The 19,994-nt window shown below is 57.0% G+C and overlaps 1 protein-coding gene across 1 annotated transcript; it reads right to left on the bottom strand.

Annotated features, from left to right (window-relative positions):
* Positions 1-274: 274 nt before the first annotated feature.
* Positions 275-19,345, bottom strand: SQOR (sulfide quinone oxidoreductase). The gene is made up of 9 exons (XM_048519754.1): positions 19,256-19,345; positions 11,146-11,316; positions 10,231-10,284; positions 9,072-9,266; positions 5,745-5,954; positions 3,944-4,127; positions 1,943-2,010; positions 913-1,091; positions 275-479 (listed from the first exon to the last, which is right to left on the bottom strand). The coding sequence occupies exons 1-9, from the start codon at positions 19,343-19,345 to the stop codon at positions 422-424; spliced, it is 1,209 nt and encodes a 402-aa protein (XP_048375711.1). The 3' UTR covers positions 275-421.
* Between the last annotated feature and the right edge of the window lie 649 nt (positions 19,346-19,994).

Raw genomic sequence — 19,994 nt, 5'->3', positions numbered from 1 at the left:
CTTCGCATTACCCTGATGGGTAGAAAAAAAATAGCAGCAGGAAAGCGGCAGACATGCAGCTATTGACTGAATTGTGCTGAACACTGATTTCTCACTTCTCAGCTAGAAATTGTTTACAGTTTCTTCCCATAGAAACCCATTACTGGTAATCCGATGCTTATTGCAAAGCGACTTCTACTGAGTCAGCGAATGTAACATCTTCTGAAGTACACCCAAAGCAGTTTTAATATTTTTTTTTTTTTGGATTTTCAATTATTTGAATACCATTTCAAGAGATGACCCTGAAGCACAGGTTCCTGCAGTGAAAATGATTTTATTTGTGCAGAAAGAAATGAATATCCACCCCCTGGATGCTTCCTGGAGGCTGTGGTGCCTGTTAAGATATGCTGGAGTTGTTGGTTATTGAGACAGAAAATGAAGATTATTTCAGCCCTAGGTGTAGCAGTTTCCTTATTGGAGCAGGACCTCCCCAGAATCCCCTGCAAGGGAACAAAAAGGAAAATGTTTTTACCGTGAGGATACTGAAGTAACTGAAACATACTTTGCATTTCTTTGTAGTAAAATTAATCAGCAAATCAAGCGCTTTAGGGTGACCATGTTTGCCAATAGTTCTGTGCAACACAGTGGATCTTCTAAGAAGAGGTGTGTGTGTGTTTACACACAGACACATGTACAAACATACACAACAGAATGTGTTTGTATAAATAAATAAAATAATTAGTAGAGGCTGACTCATAAATAAACAAAAGCTATTTGAATTGAATTCTAATGGAAAAATCATTAAGTAAAATCTCAGCAGTTGCAAACCGCTGAAGCACTCTCCTTCAAACTCACACAAATGCCGTTTCTTAGTCAATATTCCTTGTCTGTCAACTTATTCTGGCTTAAGTAGGGTACACACAAAATACTTACTTCAGCAGCCCATGCCAGTAAAGAGGCGGCATCATGTTGGCTTTCATATGAAAACTTGTCAGTCTTTCCTTGCTCTGGTCAATGGGGAACGTTTCTAAAGGCTGTGCATTGTAATCAAACTCTGCAAGGATTGCCCTGTTGTAGTTTGTTACCAGCGGACAGGACGTGTAGCCGTCGTACTGCGAAATGTTGGACAACGAATGTAAGGTGCAAATCAGAACTCATCTCAATAGCATTTTCGAAGGCTTTCACGGCCGGATTCAACTGGTTCTGGTGGGTTTTCCAGGCTGTGTGGCGTGGTCTGGTGGATCTTGTTCCTAACGTTTTGCCGGCCACGGAGCCCAGAAAACCCACCAGAACCAATCAATAGCATTTTGTTTATTTCAGCAATCCTAGAACTGGAAGAGTCAAAGTATGTCTGAGCTGACATTTTGGGGATAAGCATTTGCTTCATTATCTCAGTATTTTTTTTTTAAAAAAACCCCACCACTTTCTACATAAAAGGTGTCTCCCCAAAATGAAAAATAAAAATCAAATGAGTCCAGAGAATGCAAATATTCAACAACCAAATCCACAGACAGTTCCCAGATACTCAGAATCCAAGCTTGATGTTCATAAAGAGAACTGCAGATGGGAACAGAAATTTGCCTATTGAAGTTAATAATACATTCTGCAATGTTCTAAAGCCCGTCCATACTTGATCATATTTCACCGCTATCTTTTGATGAAAACCGCTTTACCGTTCTATCTTAAGCAAGCTATTATAAGCCGTTGCGCTACCGCCCTTAGCACGCATTGCATGTGACTTGAAATGCACACATTGAAAAGGAGGAAAGAGATACCAAGTTATTGTTTTTAAGCTTTTACATCTGCTGAGAGAATATATGGAGGTTGTGCTGTGAAAGCAAAGCACCCCTTTTAAAGTTAAAACAGTTGCTGTAAGGGTTACGAAGTGTATGGGTTTAGAAATCCCGTGTTTCCAAAGATACTTCTACCCATTTAAGGACAAATCCATAAAACTACTTATTACCTTCTTAGTTGGAGTTTTGCCTTTCATTATGGAAGAAATGGTTTTATCAAGTACTCCAGACTGGCCAGCTACGTCAGAGATAAAAATAAGAGTTTGTTAGTGAGCGATGAAACTTTTTTCCTGCTGACATAGCAATGCTGATGTCTTGAAGCTATATTTCAAGTCCCAGCTCTGTTGATTTGTATTACTATTTTTTTTACAGAAAGGGCATGAAAGGGCAAGATCGCTTTCTGTAGGCTCCAAACGTTTCTTAATTGCACAAGATAAGCTTTTGAGTATATTCGCAAGAATGCTGTGCCTGCTAATGTAACCGTGCTTATCACTCGCCCTTGTAGCTTTCGTGTCACTAATTTACAGAGGGGCTATGATCTAGCTAAAGTTAATAGTTAAGTCCCATTAAACTGAGCTACTTAAATCCCACTGCTAGTAATGGGAGCATTATAGGGAAGGGCTAAAAGGCTATAGCATAGTTTAATTTTACGTGGCATAGGTTCTAGCTAGCATATCTCAGAGCTGGGAACATCCTCTGCCTTCTCAATTAAAGCAGAGGAGGCATTACCCGGCTAGAATGATTTGCTTGGTAAAGCAGATGTATCAGTTGGATCAGAGCCATTAGTTGGAAATAACTCCCTCTGGCTCAAGGGTAATTTATTGCCAAATGAGTGCCTGCGGGATTGCATTCTGAGATATGAACACTATCAGTTTGCCACCTTGACTGCTCGACTAATATGAAAAATACTTGCTTGAAGTTCAAATAGGGTGAGTAGAAGTGCGGGATATGAGATTCACTAAGTTTCGACAGTTATCTGGTAACAAGCACACATTTGTGATACAGTTAACAGCTGACTGACTGAATTAAAACCTGTTTGGCAGCTGTGGGATAGGGTAGCCTCAGAGCTATTTATAGGGCGACCCCACATATGTTGGATGGTTACAGCCAGGCCCCAGAGAACTCAGGTATCAAAGTGTTCCTGACCTATACCAATTCATTCTCATGCATTAAGAGGCAGATCTGTTTCCAGTTGCTTTGCTATCCTCTGATTTCTCTTTCTTTAATTGAGAATTTCATCAACATTATTTGGGTATGTGTGTGAAACCCCTAATTAAAATGTAAGGGAGGAAGTAAATCACCAAGTAACCCAAGTTACAATAATTTGTGACCAAATGCCAGTGAACTTAGTGGGGAGTAAACTAGTCTCAGAACCAGACTGAATCGGGTTGTATTTCCTCCGCCACAGAACTCAACACGCTGGACTTTCTTTGTTGTAGAATGGTCTGCCTGGATCTTAGTAACATACCTCGCCATGCTCCACCCCCCCCCCCCCAATCCATTTGATCGTTGTTTGATGAACTATAAATGCTCATGTCTCAAAGTACCATGTTCAGTAACGCACAAAATAATGGTTTTGACAAACACAGTCATAGATTTTAAAAGGGCATTCTTGTTTTCTCTAATCTCTCACCCTGATGAACCTCTGGAACGCCCCACTATTCACGGTTATCCTGATGATGCCACCCAGGTTTAGTGAAGTTTGGTTCAAGGGGTCCTAAGTTATGGACCCTCAAAATGTAGCCCCATCTACTATTAGCTCCCATTGGAAACAATGGCGGATGGGGGCACCCACATCGGGGGTCCATAACTTTGGGCCCCCTGAACCAAACTTTACCAAACTTGGCTGGTATCATCAGGAGAGTCTCTTGAAAAATCCCTGAAAGTTTGGTGCTGCTAGCCTAAAAACTGTGCCCCCTGGTGGCCGACAAAGTAAAACCCCTAAAATATTTTTTAAAATACACCTCACTCACGTATAAGTCGAGGGGGGCTTTTTCAGCACAAAAAATGTGCTGAAAAGGTCGACTTATATGCGAGTATATACGATATGCACAGCACTCCTGCTTAGCTTTTGAAATCTGGTGAAACTGGCCTGGGCCCTCCAAGTCACGGCCTAGAACTTTGTACCATCTGTTCCAAGAATACAATTAAACCCAAGACGCTCAAGTTACCTATAGCTGCAGCTGTCTTTGAGGTAGGGAGGTTAGTGCAGTCTCCAATCCCAAACACGTTTGGGTATTTTTTATGTTGCAACGTTTCCTTGTCTACATCGACCCAGCCAGCAGCATCAGAGACCGGGCTGTTGAGGAGTACATCAGGGGGGCCCATAGGTGGCGTGACATGAAGCATTCCATACTGGTTGGAAAGAAGAAAGATCGCTGAAGCATATGGCCGCAAGTATTCGGAACAAGTAGATCAGTGGCCCTCAGCTAGGAGTCAGGAACCTCCCCCTACAGAACAACTCGTGTATCCTGATGCTTGTGCATGAGTGTAGCAAGCAAGAGTTATGCTTCTGGCTTCTTTGCATATGTGCAGGGACAGCAATGTGGTGAGGCTGCGTCACTCAGTAGCAGAGTGGACGATTCCATGCCTCTGATCGCTGCCTAGTCCCTTGCTGTGCTAGGATGTTTTCTGTCCTGACACTCCTGGCCCTGATACCAGTGAGGTTATAATTGTTCCTATCACATGAAGAAGAAGAGAAGAGTTTGGACTTATGCCCCACTTTTCTGTCCTGTAAGGAGACTCAAGGTGACCTTACAAGCTCCTTTCCCTTCCTCTCCCCACCTTGTGAGGTAGGTGGGTGGGGCTGAGAGAGTTCTGAAGAACTGTGACTAGCCCAGGGTCACCCAGCAGAAATGTAGGAGTGGGGAAACACATCTGGTTCACCAGATAAGCCTCCGCCACTCAGGTGGAAGAGTGGGGAATCAAACCCAGTTCTACAGATTAGAACCCATCTGCTCTTAAACACGCTGAAGTTCTTGCTTCTCTCAGAAGCTCCTGTGCTGTTCCCTCAAGCTTAAAGATGGATCCGGAGTCTGGAAAGGTATTTCTCCTCACACCAAACTGAGAGCAGAAAACCATTTAGCTTGAGATATCCTTCCCAGAAAGTCAGAAGGATGCCTTGCAAGAGAAAGGATGTATTTACTGTTCTCTCAGTCTGGTGGTTTGGCTTATGCCGGCTGGCCCGGTGGGGAATGAATTAGAGCAGGAGTCTCCCAACATTTTTGAGTCTGCAAGCACATTTAGAATTCTGACATGGCGTGGTGGGAGCAGCAACAGAACGACTACCACAGGAGGCAGATTCATCCACTGCCTAACTTCAGTAATGCAATGCAGATCATTGTGGTGCGCTGGCAGCTACTACCAAAGCAAAATTGAGCTGTGGAGGCTTATCCAGTGCACCAGATTAGCTCATGCAGTCCAACACATGTCAGCTGGGTGACCTTGGACTAGTCCAGGGGTCTGCAACCTGCAGCTCTCCAGATGTCCATGAACTACAAATCCCATCAGCTGAGAGCCGCAGGTTGCAGACCCCTGGACTAGTCACAGTTCTTCGGAGCTCTCTCAGCCCCACCCACCTCACAGGGTGTTTATTGGGGGGGGGGGGGAAGGGAAAGGAAATTGTAAGCCCCTTTGAGTCCCTTTACAGGAAAGAAAGGGGATATAAATCCAAATTCTTCTTTAACAAGCTGGGCAAAGCCTTGCTGGGCAAAAGCCCTACTTGGCCCCACTCACTTCCTAAAAATACCTGCTGGGTGCCCATGGGCGCTATGTTGAGGATCTGTCAATTAGAAAGTCTCCTGTTTTAACATACCAACTAAATTCAGCTTCCCATATAATTCACCAACATGTGCTGTTTTTAAGAGGAAACAGCACAAACATGTCCTGTCACACCATGATCAGGAAGATGTTGAGGGGCAAGATCCTACCACACTTACAAACAGAAGTACTGGAAAGATTACATTTCCTGACCTGATAGACTTCCGTCACTCCAGGTTTGTCCAAGTTCTCAAAGACAGCTTCCTGTTTATCGGCTCGAACCTCTACGAGGTTATGTCGGTAGTTAACTGTAATGTTCCTTGACTTGATTATCTCGAGCAGGGCGTCAGCGTACTTCTGCACACCAAATATTACACCGAGCGCTGTGTTGAAGGTTATGTCGGCTTTGGGTCGCTTTCCGGTCTGGGGGCGAGAGGGGAAAAAGTGCTAACTGCAAAAATGGTTTTAAGAATTACAGTTTTTGTTTACCTGTGCATTAGGCTTATAAAAACTAGGCACAGCTGCCTGAATGTTCTTAATACAAAAGTGAAGGCATCCATCTACTATGCTGCCATTCAAGAGCTGTCTGTGGATCTGTTTTTATTAACAATGTCATATTACAATGCAAAACTGACCCATGCCCAACAGGACCTTAATTCAGCGTAACCGTCAGCAGATGTTAGCCCACTGAAAAATCAGCTGCTTAATACCAGAGGAACTGGGAATCTCCGGTTCTGTCTACAGGCAAAGTCATCCTGATAAACAGGTGACCTATGGATGAAAAAAACCCAGCTGTCTGACATTTTAGGAGTCATGAAACAGCTGTTTGATTATTTGTCTCATTTTGTGGGACATTCTTTCATTTGGAGGATATTCAAGGCAGCATACACTGATGCAAGCCACACACCTAGTAAATGAGTCTTTCCCAACATTTTGTGGACTCATCCAAGAATCATTCGATGGAGGAAAGTGACTAATGGTGAGCATTTCTTTTTTGATTCAATAATAAATAAGTTGCATTGAATGCTAGTGGGTCAGTTTTATTGTCTCATGATACTGATGTATCATGACCGTCTCACCCCATATGTCCCAGGTAGGCCTCTGCGGTTGGCAGAGGCAAATTTACTGGTGACCCCTGGCCCCTCCATGATGCGGCTGGTCTCTACCCGGGCCAGCGCTTTTACGGCCCTGACCCCTGCCTGGTGGAACACTCTTCCATCAGAGGTGTGGGCCCTGCGGGATCTTGGTGAATTCCACAGGGCCTGTAAAACAGTTCTGTTCCACCGGGCCTTTGGTGAGGCCAGCCATGGACTTCCCCTCTAGGATGCTCTTGTGTTGCGTGCCATCATTGGTACGCCTGATACCATCTAATTAGCACTGTCCCCTCCCGGCCTTGGGATCGGGCGCCACATATATTATCGCTGCCGCCGTGCTTTATGGTTTTAGATTTGTAAATTGTTTTAAATTACCTTAGTTTTATGTATAAAATGCTGTTTTTAGCCTGCTGTGTTTTAATGCTACTTTGTATGGTTGCTGCAGGCCTGCTGTGTGCCGCCCAGAGCCCTTCGGGGATGGGTGGTTTAAAATCCAATCAATCAATCAATCAATCAATCAATCAATAAAATGCTGATCCATCTACAACATTTGCTGCTGAAGCTCCATCAAGAGGTGCTTTCCAGGCGCGAATGCTTGTGAAACATTTCGAACGGAATTTCTTGAAATGGGTACAAAGCGTAGCATTGATTATTATAGTCACAGTCTTTAACTCTTTTGCACCTAGGATTCCCCTTGACACCACTCTATAATATATGACCACTTAAATCATACACATTCATCCCATGTTAAGGGCTTGGGCGACCGCATGAACAGTTGCTGTGCTTACCACTGTATAAAAGAGAACTTGTCAGACAAGTGTGATGCCCCTGCTGAATTTCCTTTTTCACAACTATTAGCAGTAAAAGCCTTGTACCTTGTTTATCTCCTTTTCTCTGTTCTCTCTGTCTCTCTTACACAAAATTGTTCTTTAGGATGTTGCTGTCACTCAGGCAAAGTCAGGGTATAACCAGCCTCTTGAGCAGACCTGGGCATTATACGGCCCGCGGGCCACATCCAGCCCGCCGGATTACCCTGACTGGCCCCCTGCAGTGCTGGGGGGTAGTCTTTGAAAGCCCGCAGAAGCGGTTACCTTGGCCTTGCGGCTTCTGCGAATCGCATCTCGCCTGCTGGCCCGACCCTCCACAATATTTTCTGTTTCTTATGCAGCCCCTGTAGCAATTAGAGCCACGCTTGGTCAATAGAAACGGAGACGAGGCGGGAGGAGATAACATCTAGTGGAGATAGCCAACTAGCCCGGAGACCCGGAGGTCCGTGTTCCTAGCGAGTCTCCGATCTGCCAGTTCCTGGCACCTTGTGTTACTCTATCGGGGGAGTGTAGGAGGGAGGACTGGGGGGGAGTTCCGGGAGAGCGGGAGGCCGGGAGATCATCATGTGATGCATGATCTCGGCATCTGGCCTACGTGCTTGGAGAAGGGCGTCAGCGTCTGAGGCTAATCCTCACCTAGGGGGCAAGACCATTGTCCCTGCGCCCGGTGATTGAGCCAGACAGTTCATGACCCGTGACTCATGGGGGGATGAGGAGTGGGGGTGCGATGCGACCGGCAAGGCCGCAGGTCCGTTGGCGTCCCAACGTTCTACTACGGCACTGCTGGGTCGGCGGTGCACTACTACATCCCCATGGAAAAATTAATTGCCCACCCCTGCTCTTGAGTCTCTATCTACCACTAGAAGTCCAATGGGAGCCAGAATGGTGTAGTGATTAAGAACAGGTGGATTCTAATCTGGAGAACCAGGATTGATTCCCCACTCCTCTACCTGAGTAGCAGAGGCTTATCTGGTGAACCAGATATGTTTCCGCACTCCTACATTCCTGCTGGGTGACCTTGGGCTAGTCACAGTTCTTCAGAACACACTCAGCCCCACCTACCTCACAAGGTGTCTGTTGTGGGGAGAAGAAGGGAAAGGAGCTTGTAAGCCATCTTGAGTCTCCTTACAGGAGAGAAAGGTGGGATATAAATCCAAACTCCTCTTCCTCAATACACTAAACTAAGCCTTTAACCGTAGGTTTACCTTTTAAGGATCTCTGGAGTATTGGCCTTAAGTCATTGCTGTAGTCGAACAAGGCATCTCATCTTGTCAGATCTGTGCTGCCCCACAAATAATTTATGAAACATTACCACCTCTACTGGGATTTATGTAACATCTTGAGATCTTCCATGGATAGGTTACATGTCAACATTCAAGCCATCTGTTTACCAAGCCCATAAGAAGACAAAGTTATATAACAGTAAATGTGAAGTTTAGAGAAGTCATAACATCTCACTTAGAGCTAAATGCTGTGTGAACAGATGGAGTATTGCAACTGTTAACACTGGTATCTATATAACTGAAGATCTGACTTTTAAAAACTCAACTATTTTAAAACGTCAGACAGCACCACAAATCCGTTAATCGACGATGCCTCCAGTTGCAGCTGGCCCATACCTTTCTGAAGTAGGCATCTGACAGGTACATGATCTTTTGGGGTGCGCCTGCGCACTTCACCGGCGTGTTTGGAAAAGTGAAAATGGCATTTCCTTCCTCGAAGTCTTGGAGAGCTTTCCACGTTTTCTCTACTGTGTGAATGGAATAATTGGAACCTATTTTAGGGTATTTGAAACCTTCAGGCAAGCCTTTGATCTGCAACAGAACAAAATTAGCTGTGCTGTATTTAATAAGGCCAGGGGATGTCATTCTTCATGCTTTATACTGGATCTGTCTCATTTTAGTGGATTTAGATCCAGGATCTGACTGATCCTCCATATCAGTCATGCACACAGCCTGGAGCTACATTTATTCTGACGGTATGTCTCATTTAAATTAGCCCTTTTTTTCTTTTACACATTAAACCACTCCAGTAACTACTAATAATGTAATGCTATTCTATTGCTTCTATGGACCGAATATCCATAGAGGAAAAAATGAAAATGCTTAATATGCTTCCCTAAACCCAATCTTTGGTGGTTATTCTATATCTACTATACCTGCTTACCCACCCTATATATAAAACTTAAAACACAGTTCTTTCAGTCAAGCAGTGATCTTGTGCTAGAAATTTAAGGCACTAGAGCATCATTAACTGAAGATATGTCACCAGAGGCCCCAAAGGTCCCATAAGAATATAAGAAAGAGCCTTGTTGGATCAGTCCAGAGTCCATCTAGTCCAGCACTCTGCTACTCGCAGTGGTCCACCAGGTGCCTTTGGGAGCTCACATGCAGGAGGTGAAAGCAATGGCCTGCTGCTTTTGCTGCTGCTGCTCCCGAGCACCTGGTCTGCTAAGGCATTTGCAATCTCAGATCAAGGAGGATCAAGATTGGGAGCCTGACACATGTTTCGCATGTTACATAAGTTCTTCCCAGAAAGCACCTGCTTGTGGAATCTAATGCAGAACTATCATATGTGTTGTGGACTAGTAACTTGTTAACCTGGCACCTGTATACAAGGGCACCCAAGAGGACTTTAGACCTGTGTATCCCAACATCTGAGTGGGTGGTGCACAAAAGACTCCTTTGGAAATGTCTCAAGGCTTTGAGGAATCTGTATGTTTAAGTCCTGGCCATAGTTTACACTACTAAAGAGAGAAGATCTTCAAAAGAACAATACCTTTTCATAGTGTAGCTGGAGCCCAAGAGCAATGATAAGATACTTATAAGATATCTGTAATATAAGACATCAGTTATAACATAGCAATGTAAGAAGAGACACTTATGTACATTAATAAACAAACACGTGTACTAAAGACCTGCATGGTAGCTATGAGCATCAGCTGTGACCTGGAAGCTCCCAGTCCAAACCTCTCCTCCGCCCTGAACTTTCTTGGCAGTTACAGGGAGACTGCTTGGTGTCAGCTAGCCCCCAGTCTGCAATATGGAGATAGCACTACTGGTCTACCTTGCAGAACTGTTGTAAGGATTATAACGTGGTGATGTATACGAAACTTCTTCAGCAATAAAAGTGCAAAGCAATATTTCTAGGTATTATTCCAGGATGCAAAGCTGTTTTACCAAAGCCAGTCACTAGCGTGACTTGACTTCAAGACAGTTTCCATTTTCAGTTTTAAATCTTTTGTGTTACAGAATACTGTCTGCATCCAGACTGCTCAGTGTTCCCAAAACTGGATCTATAATTACTGAAGGGCTTATTTTACATTACTTTTTTTTACAACGAGGACTACTGTGTTTACTGATCACATTGAGCCTCGTTAACTGTTACACAAGAGGTGAGCAGCTACTGAGAGTTGTGTCTACACGTTTCAGATCTTTTCAGTTCAGGTAGAGGTCCTGCAAGAGCTAGAACACGTCCCCTTCCTTCTCCCTGATTTCTACAGCCCCTGCCCTCTACACACTCAGGAGTTTCACAGGACACAGGCGTGGAGGAGCTTCTATTCAAGTTGGAAACCCACAGAAACTTTGACCAAGACTCAAGGATGCTTTTGGAGTTGGCGGGTCTTTGTAAATATTTAAAGGTGGTTGAAGAATTAGCTAAGTTGGCAGCTTTTTTTTTTTTAAAGGGCATTACTTTTTGGTTGTTTTCCAAGTAGACACAGTTCTCGTCTGGATCCAGCTTTTGAACTCTGGACTGGATCCACTTGACACCAGAAGGAATCACAAGTGTTGTTGCTTTTGCAGATGTTGCTAGCTGCTTTGCCCCTGCCCCGACCAAAGTCCACATCGGTTGATAGTAATGTTTCTGAAACATACAAGTAAGAACAAAAACTCACCATCTCAAGGAGTTTTGGACAGGATGAGCTACGCAGCAGAGGGATATTTATATATATTTTTTAAAGTGTGCCGTGGCGCCTTCCGTAAGTCCAGGGCGTCTCACAAAAACATTTAAAATGTACAGTCAATTCTTAAGGATAGAACACGAGCCCAGCAAAATGAACTAGATTCCAGACAGGCCTCATGAAACAGACATGTCTAATCGAAGAGTTTCATGGCCGTATTCAACTGGTTCTGGTGGGTTTTCCAGGCTGTGTGGCCGTGGTTTGGTGGATCTTCTTCCACGGCCACACAGCCTGGAAAAACCACCAGAACCAGACATGTCTTACTTCTTAAAGGCCTGGGAGAGAGTTCTAGAATAGCTTCCGGAAGAGGTATAAAAGAGAGGGAAGGAGCAATGGGAAAAGGCCAAACAAAAGAGTAGGGAAGAACAATGGGGGAAAAGGCCATGGAAAAAGAGACCATACAAAAGAGTAGGGAAGAACAATGGGGGAAAAAGGCCATGGAAAAAGAGACCATACAAAAGAGGGGGAAAAGCAATGGGGAAAAGATTGTACCCATGTGGCGGACATAAAGACCCATCTAAGCTAGGGCATAGGCAGCCATTTTTGCTGAAGTAACCCTAGAGCAGTGGTGGCAAACCTATGGCACGGGTGCCAGAGGTGGCACTCAGAGCCTTCTCTGTGGGCACATGCAAACAGAGTGCCCCCCCCCCCCCATCTAGGCTGGCCTGGGCTGCTGGGCTCGATTATTAGCATTAAACCTAAGACCTAGTTTTGGGGAGGCAGTGTAGGTAACCCTGTTAAGCGCTGCTAAACCCCATTGATTTTCATGCAAAGAACTAACGCGCAATCCTTTACCTGGGAGTAAGCTCTGTTGCTGGCAATGGGGCTTGCTTCTGTGTAAACCCTCCTAGGGTTGTGATTCATCCATTGGAAGAGTTGCATGGTTGCTTCAAAGCAAAGCCACTGACTACCACCAAGTTTACTCCCGAGTAACGCCCGCCTTGGAGCCAACAGTTTTTTCTAAACTAAAACCTCAGTATTCGGGTTAAATTGCCGTGTTGGCACTTTGCGATAAATAAGTGGGTTTTGGGTTGCAATTTGGGCACTCGGTCTCGAAAAGGTTCGCCATCACTGCCCTAGAGGGAGGTGGGGGGATATGGTTCTTGCTGAATAATTCTTTGATCCCAACCCAGAACTTTTCATTGGACAAATGAGCTCAATGCAGCGGCTTGAGATTTTGGATCATGCCTGTACTCCCCAGATCACTTTGAAAGACCAGGAATGGGCCATTCTGATTCACAGCCCATATTAGCTTAAATTAGAACGTTTCTTGTGCAAAAGCAATTGTCATCCGTTTTCTTTCTCCCTAACAGCAACAAACACTTGGAAGTCGTCGCCAAAAAACAAACCATTCATTTTCTCTATGATAATTTCAAACAAAGTGGCGTCTGAACTTTTTTTTCCAAATGGGCAGTAAAAAAAACCTGGTTCTATGTTTGGGAGTGACTGGCAACTTTAGTTATTACCTGGTCACCCTTGCGTTTTTTTTTCTTCTCATTCCTTGCTTCTTGGGGAAACAATCACAAATATCAATTAAGGAGGTACTGAGGCTCTGGGGAAAGCATTACTCTCAAGGCAGGGCCGCAAGCATGGGGATCCAAAGGATCAACAGCACACTCTTGCGCAGACTTACTCTGCAAGGGACCGCATTAGCTCTCCCGACGATTTCCAGCAGGAGAGAAAATGCTGAGTTAGATGAATAAAGAAATCTCAGTCTGCAAAAAGCAGCTGTCGCTGTTGACCACCTATTGATGAACGCTAATACTAAGAAGTGCACAAATTCATTTCAGGTCCCAGATTTTCCATTCTTGGTTCCAATGGGAACACACAGACCCTCTTCCCAGATAAGGATGTCTTGTTCTAAGCGTAGACGTAAAAGGATACTACACTGCTTAGATGCCACTCAGAAAGATCAAAAATGGTACAGTCTGTGTGTGAGTGAACAGCAGAGGCGTAGTCCAAGGGGGTGGCGGGGGAGTGCGTGATCCACCGGGCGCGCGCCCCTGTGGGGGCGTGGCAGAGGCGGGACATGGGTGGAGGGTGCACCGGGCGCTTTCCCCCTTGCTACGCCTCTGGTGAACAGCAATTCAGTCTCACCCTAATGGCAAGAACCTACCCTTCAGGACACCTTGTTCTTTTTGCATGACTGACCATTTCCCTAAAACTTGCCATCTTTTGCTCATTTTAATTAAAGTTGCTGTGAGTTTTGAGCAGGAATTTTCTCTGCAGCTGACCTCACAACAAATGGAAACAATGGTCAATTCAAACGCCATTATGTGCATTTAATTCTGTCTTGAACAAGGATCTGCCACCTGCGGCTCTCCAGATGTTCACGGACTACAATTCCCATCAGCCCCCCCCCCCCCCCCCACCCCCCCCCCCCCCCCCCCCCCCCCCCCCCCCCCCCCCCCCCCCCCCCGCCCCCCCCCCCCCCGCCCCCCCCCCCCCCCCCCCCCCTCCCCTTCCCACCGCCCCCCCGACCCCCGCCACCCCCCCCCTCCCCCCCCCCCCCCCCCCCCCCCCCCCCCCCCCCCCCCACCCCCCCCCCCCCCCTCCCCCCCCCCCCCCCACCCCCCCCCGTCCCCCCCAAACCCCCCCCCCCTCGACCTCCCCCCCCCTCCACCCCCCCTCCCCCCCCCCACCCCCCCCCCCCCCCACCCCCCCCCCCCCCCACCCCCCCCCCCCCCCACCCCCCCCCCCCCCCACCCCCCCCCCCCCCCACCCCCCCCCCCCCCCACCCCCCCCCCCCCCCACCCCCCCCCCCCCCCACCCCCCCCCCCCCCCACCCCCCCCCCCCCCCACCCCCCCCCCCCCCCACCCCCCCCCCCCCCCACCCCCCCCCCCCCCCACCCCCCCCCCCCCCCACCCCCCCCCCCCCCCACCCCCCCCCCCCCCCACCCCCCCCCCCCCCCACCCCCCCCCCCCCCCACCCCCCCCCCCCCCCACCCCCCCCCCCCCCCACCCCCCCCCCCCCCCACCCCCCCCCCCCCCCACCCCCCCCCCCCCCCACCCCCCCCCCCCCCCACCCCCCCCCCCCCCCACCCCCCCCCCCCCCCACCCCCCCCCCCCCCCACCCCCCCCCCCCCCCACCCCCCCCCCCCCCCACCCCCCCCCCCCCCCACCCCCCCCCCCCCCCACCCCCCCCCCCCCCCACCCCCCCCCCCCCCCACCCCCCCCCCCCCCCACCCCCCCCCCCCCCCACCCCCCCCCCCCCCCACCCCCCCCCCCCCCCACCCCCCCCCCCCCCCACCCCCCCCCCCCCCCACCCCCCCCCCCCCCCACCCCCCCCCCCCCCCACCCCCCCCCCCCCCCACCCCCCCCCCCCCCCACCCCCCCCCCCCCCCACCCCCCCCCCCCCCCACCCCCCCCCCCCCCCACCCCCCCCCCCCCCCACCCCCCCCCCCCCCCACCCCCCCCCCCCCCCACCCCCCCCCCCCCCCACCCCCCCCCCCCCCCACCCCCCCCCCCCCCCACCCCCCCCCCCCCCCACCCCCCCCCCCCCCCACCCCCCCCCCCCCCCACCCCCCCCCCCCCCCACCCCCCCCCCCCCCCACCCCCCCCCCCCCCCACCCCCCCCCCCCCCCACCCCCCCCCCCCCCCACCCCCCCCCCCCCCCACCCCCCCCCCCCCCCACCCCCCCCCCCCCCCACCCCCCCCCCCCCCCACCCCCCCCCCCCCCCACCCCCCCCCCCCCCCACCCCCCCCCCCCCCCACCCCCCCCCCCCCCCACCCCCCCCCCCCCCCACCCCCCCCCCCCCCCACCCCCCCCCCCCCCCACCCCCCCCCCCCCCCACCCCCCCCCCCCCCCACCCCCCCCCCCCCCCACCCCCCCCCCCCCCCACCCCCCCCCCCCCCCACCCCCCCCCCCCCCCACCCCCCCCCCCCCCCACCCCCCCCCCCCCCCACCCCCCCCCCCCCCCACCCCCCCCCCCCCCCACCCCCCCCCCCCCCCACCCCCCCCCCCCCCCACCCCCCCCCCCCCCCACCCCCCCCCCCCCCCACCCCCCCCCCCCCCCACCCCCCCCCCCCCCCACCCCCCCCCCCCCCCACCCCCCCCCCCCCCCACCCCCCCCCCCCCCCACCCCCCCCCCCCCCCACCCCCCCCCCCCCCCACCCCCCCCCCCCCCCACCCCCCCCCCCCCCCACCCCCCCCCCCCCCCACCCCCCCCCCCCCCCACCCCCCCCCCCCCCCACCCCCCCCCCCCCCCACCCCCCCCCCCCCCCACCCCCCCCCCCCCCCACCCCCCCCCCCCCCCACCCCCCCCCCCCCCCACCCCCCCCCCCCCCCACCCCCCCCCCCCCCCACCCCCCCCCCCCCCCACCCCCCCCCCCCCCCACCCCCCCCCCCCCCCACCCCCCCCCCCCCCCACCCCCCCCCCCCCCCACCCCCCCCCCCCCCCACCCCCCCCCCCCCCCACCCCCCCCCCCCCCCACCCCCCCCCCCCCCCACCCCCCCCCCCCCCCACCCCCCCCCCCCCCCACCCCCCCCCCCCCCCACCCCCCCCCCCCCCCACCCCCCCCCCCCCCCACCCCCCCCCCCCCCCACCCCCCCCCCCCCCCACCCCCCCCCCCCCCCACCCCCCCCCCCCCCCACCCCCCCCCCCCCCCACCCCCCCCCCCCCCCACCCCCCCCCCCCCCCACCCCCCCCCCCCCCCACCCCCCCCCCCCCCCACCCCCCCCCCCCCCCACCCCCCCCCCCCCCCACCCCCCCCCCCCCCCACCCCCCCCCCCCCCCACCCCCCCCCCCCCCCACCCCCCCCCCCCCCCACCCCCCCCCCCCCCCACCCCCCCCCCCCCCCACCCCCCCCCCCCCCCACCCCCCCCCCCCCCCACCCCCCCCCCCCCCCACCCCCCCCCCCCCCCACCCCCCCCCCCCCCCACCCCCCCCCCCCCCCACCCCCCCCCCCCCCCACCCCCCCCCCCCCCCACCCCCCCCCCCCCCCACCCCCCCCCCCCCCCACCCCCCCCCCCCCCCACCCCCCCCCCCCCCCACCCCCCCCCCCCCCCACCCCCCCCCCCCCCCACCCCCCCCCCCCCCCACCCCCCCCCCCCCCCACCCCCCCCCCCCCCCACCCCCCCCCCCCCCCACCCCCCCCCCCCCCCACCCCCCCCCCCCCCCACCCCCCCCCCCCCCCACCCCCCCCCCCCCCCACCCCCCCCCCCCCCCACCCCCCCCCCCCCCCACCCCCCCCCCCCCCCACCCCCCCCCCCCCCCACCCCCCCCCCCCCCCACCCCCCCCCCCCCCCACCCCCCCCCCCCCCCACCCCCCCCCCCCCCCACCCCCCCCCCCCCCCACCCCCCCCCCCCCCCACCCCCCCCCCCCCCCACCCCCCCCCCCCCCCACCCCCCCCCCCCCCCACCCCCCCCCCCCCCCACCCCCCCCCCCCCCCACCCCCCCCCCCCCCCACCCCCCCCCCCCCCCACCCCCCCCCCCCCCCACCCCCCCCCCCCCCCACCCCCCCCCCCCCCCACCCCCCCCCCCCCCCACCCCCCCCCCCCCCCACCCCCCCCCCCCCCCACCCCCCCCCCCCCCCACCCCCCCCCCCCCCCACCCCCCCCCCCCCCCACCCCCCCCCCCCCCCACCCCCCCCCCCCCCCACCCCCCCCCCCCCCCACCCCCCCCCCCCCCCACCCCCCCCCCCCCCCACCCCCCCCCCCCCCCACCCCCCCCCCCCCCCACCCCCCCCCCCCCCCACCCCCCCCCCCCCCCACCCCCCCCCCCCCCCACCCCCCCCCCCCCCCACCCCCCCCCCCCCCCACCCCCCCCCCCCCCCACCCCCCCCCCCCCCCACCCCCCCCCCCCCCCACCCCCCCCCCCCCCCACCCCCCCCCCCCCCCACCCCCCCCCCCCCCCACCCCCCCCCCCCCCCACCCCCCCCCCCCCCCACCCCCCCCCCCCCCCACCCCCCCCCCCCCCCACCCCCCCCCCCCCCCACCCCCCCCCCCCCCCACCCCCCCCCCCCCCCACCCCCCCCCCCCCCCACCCCCCCCCCCCCCCACCCCCCCCCCCCCCCACCCCCCCCCCCCCCCACCCCCCCCCCCCCCCACCCCCCCCCCCCCCCACCCCCCCCCCCCCCCACCCCCCCCCCCCCCCACCCCCCCCCCCCCCCACCCCCCCCCCCCCCCACCCCCCCCCCCCCCCACCCCCCCCCCCCCCCACCCCCCCCCCCCCCCACCCCCCCCCCCCCCCACCCCCCCCCCCCCCCACCCCCCCCCCCCCCCACCCCCCCCCCCCCCCACCCCCCCCCCCCCCCACCCCCCCCCCCCCCCACCCCCCCCCCCCCCCACCCCCCCCCCCCCCCACCCCCCCCCCCCCCCACCCCCCCCCCCCCCCACCCCCCCCCCCCCCCACCCCCCCCCCCCCCCACCCCCCCCCCCCCCCACCCCCCCCCCCCCCCACCCCCCCCCCCCCCCACCCCCCCCCCCCCCCACCCCCCCCCCCCCCCACCCCCCCCCCCCCCCACCCCCCCCCCCCCCCACCCCCCCCCCCCCCCACCCCCCCCCCCCCCCACCCCCCCCCCCCCCCACCCCCCCCCCCCCCCACCCCCCCCCCCCCCCACCCCCCCCCCCCCCCACCCCCCCCCCCCCCCACCCCCCCCCCCCCCCACCCCCCCCCCCCCCCACCCCCCCCCCCCCCCACCCCCCCCCCCCCCCACCCCCCCCCCCCCCCACCCCCCCCCCCCCCCACCCCCCCCCCCCCCCACCCCCCCCCCCCCCCACCCCCCCCCCCCCCCACCCCCCCCCCCCCCCACCCCCCCCCCCCCCCACCCCCCCCCCCCCCCACCCCCCCCCCCCCCCACCCCCCCCCCCCCCCACCCCCCCCCCCCCCCACCCCCCCCCCCCCCCACCCCCCCCCCCCCCCACCCCCCCCCCCCCCCACCCCCCCCCCCCCCCACCCCCCCCCCCCCCCACCCCCCCCCCCCCCCACCCCCCCCCCCCCCCACCCCCCCCCCCCCCCACCCCCCCCCCCCCCCACCCCCCCCCCCCCCCACCCCCCCCCCCCCCCACCCCCCCCCCCCCCCACCCCCCCCCCCCCCCACCCCCCCCCCCCCCCACCCCCCCCCCCCCCCACCCCCCCCCCCCCCCACCCCCCCCCGCCCCAACCCACACCCCCACCCCCCAACCCCGCCCCCCCCCCCCCCCCCCCGCACCCCCCCCCCCCCACCCCCCCCACCCCCCCCCCCCCCCACCCCCCCCAACCCCCACCACCCCCCCCCCCCCCCCCCCCCCCCCCCCCCCCCCCCCCCCCCCCCCCAACCCCCCCCAACCCCCCCCACCCCCCCCCCTCCACCCCCCCCCCGCCCGCCACCCCTCACCCCTCCCCCCCCCCCCCCCCCCCAACTCCCCCCCCCCCCCCCCCCCCCCCCACCCCCCCCCACACCACCAAGGGAACCTGTTACTAAAATTTTTGGATCCCACCACTGCACACATATATATGAAATAGATAAACACACTAGCAGGGGCTTGTCATCCTACTAACAATAAAATGAGAAGGGCTAATAAGGAGTTAGTGATGAGATTACCAAACAGAACACAAAAAGAAAACTCTTTGTCCTTTAATTACACATGAACTTCAATCTTTCTTTCCACACGTCCCAGCCACGCCCCTCTTCTTAGCTCAGCCGGTTATTCCTCTACTTTTCAGCTCCTTCCTCTGATGTTCTGTTTTTCCCTGTGTATTTTCTAAGTTCTTCCCCCCTCTTGCTTTGACCTCTTTTTATGAGCAATATATTTTAACAATGCGCAGTTAAACGTTATCAGTAGCAACAATAACCAGGGGGAAAGGGGAAGTTGGATGGCCTGCCGAAAAGCTCCTTCCAAGCCAGCAACTCTTTGTTACTTTAAACAAGTCCTTGGGGCCGAAGACTCCCCCTCTGCCCGTCTTTTCGCAAGAGCGGAGATCAGTGTTAGCTCTGCCAAGAGCAGTCATTTTAGGGAGTTTTAACTTCTTTATCACGCCAGGTTTGCAAGTCACTCCCTTAGTTCGGAAGCAAACCGTGCTGAAATCTGTTGAACTTGCTTCCACGCAGGTACACAAAGGATCAGGTGAACGGGAGAATGGTTTGGAGCATTGTGAGTCTGACTTCTCAGGTTGCCACTTATTCATAAAGAGGAACCGTGCCATTAGCCACTACATGACAGGCAGCAATTCAACTGGCAGGTCTCTCTTAAGGAAAAAGCACCTGATGAGTTATTGCCTGCCCATTGCTGAAAGCACAGTGACTGTCAGCAAAACAGGGTCAGTTTCAATGGCTTTTGGGTGTTCTCTCATCCAGCTTGAGCCAGTTTGTAGCTCTGTGAGATAGTGGCTTCCAAGAAAAGGAATAGGATATACCCTCGTGAAATCCTGCATAGCAGTTCCCTTAGGAACAGAAGAGGGCCGATTTCCTGAAACCCCTATGCACTAATTTCCAGTGCACAAAAGATACCCATTATGACTAAATACCATTACTGGATCTAAATAGAACCTCCAGGTTCAGGGGCAGCGTACCTCTTAATACCCCCTTGTCTAAGGCGGATGCAGGAATATCCCGCGGACCATTGTGGGAAAGAGACTATCAGATTAGGTGGAACTGGCA

Source organism: Sphaerodactylus townsendi, linkage group LG17, assembly GCF_021028975.2.
Source record: "Sphaerodactylus townsendi isolate TG3544 linkage group LG17, MPM_Stown_v2.3, whole genome shotgun sequence".
Lineage (NCBI taxonomy): Eukaryota > Metazoa > Chordata > Lepidosauria > Squamata > Sphaerodactylidae > Sphaerodactylus > Sphaerodactylus townsendi.
The sequence above is the reverse complement of the archived record's forward strand: the minus strand, read 5'-3'. Positions and strand labels throughout refer to the sequence as shown.

Bases quoted from the DNA above. Each gene is read 5' to 3' on its own strand.
- SQOR (XM_048519754.1), bottom strand. From the start codon at position 19,345: ATGACTGCTCTTGGCAGAGCTAACACTGATCTCCGCTCTTGCGAAAAG. The intron at 5,955-9,071 runs GTATGGGCCAGC...TCTCGCCCCCAG, and splicing joins CAGATGCCTACTTCAGAAAG to ACCGGAAAGCGACCCAAAGC. The intron at 2,011-3,943 runs GTAACTTGAGCG...TCTCTGACGTAG, and splicing joins AAAGACAGCTGCAGCTATAG to CTGGCCAGTCTGGAGTACTT.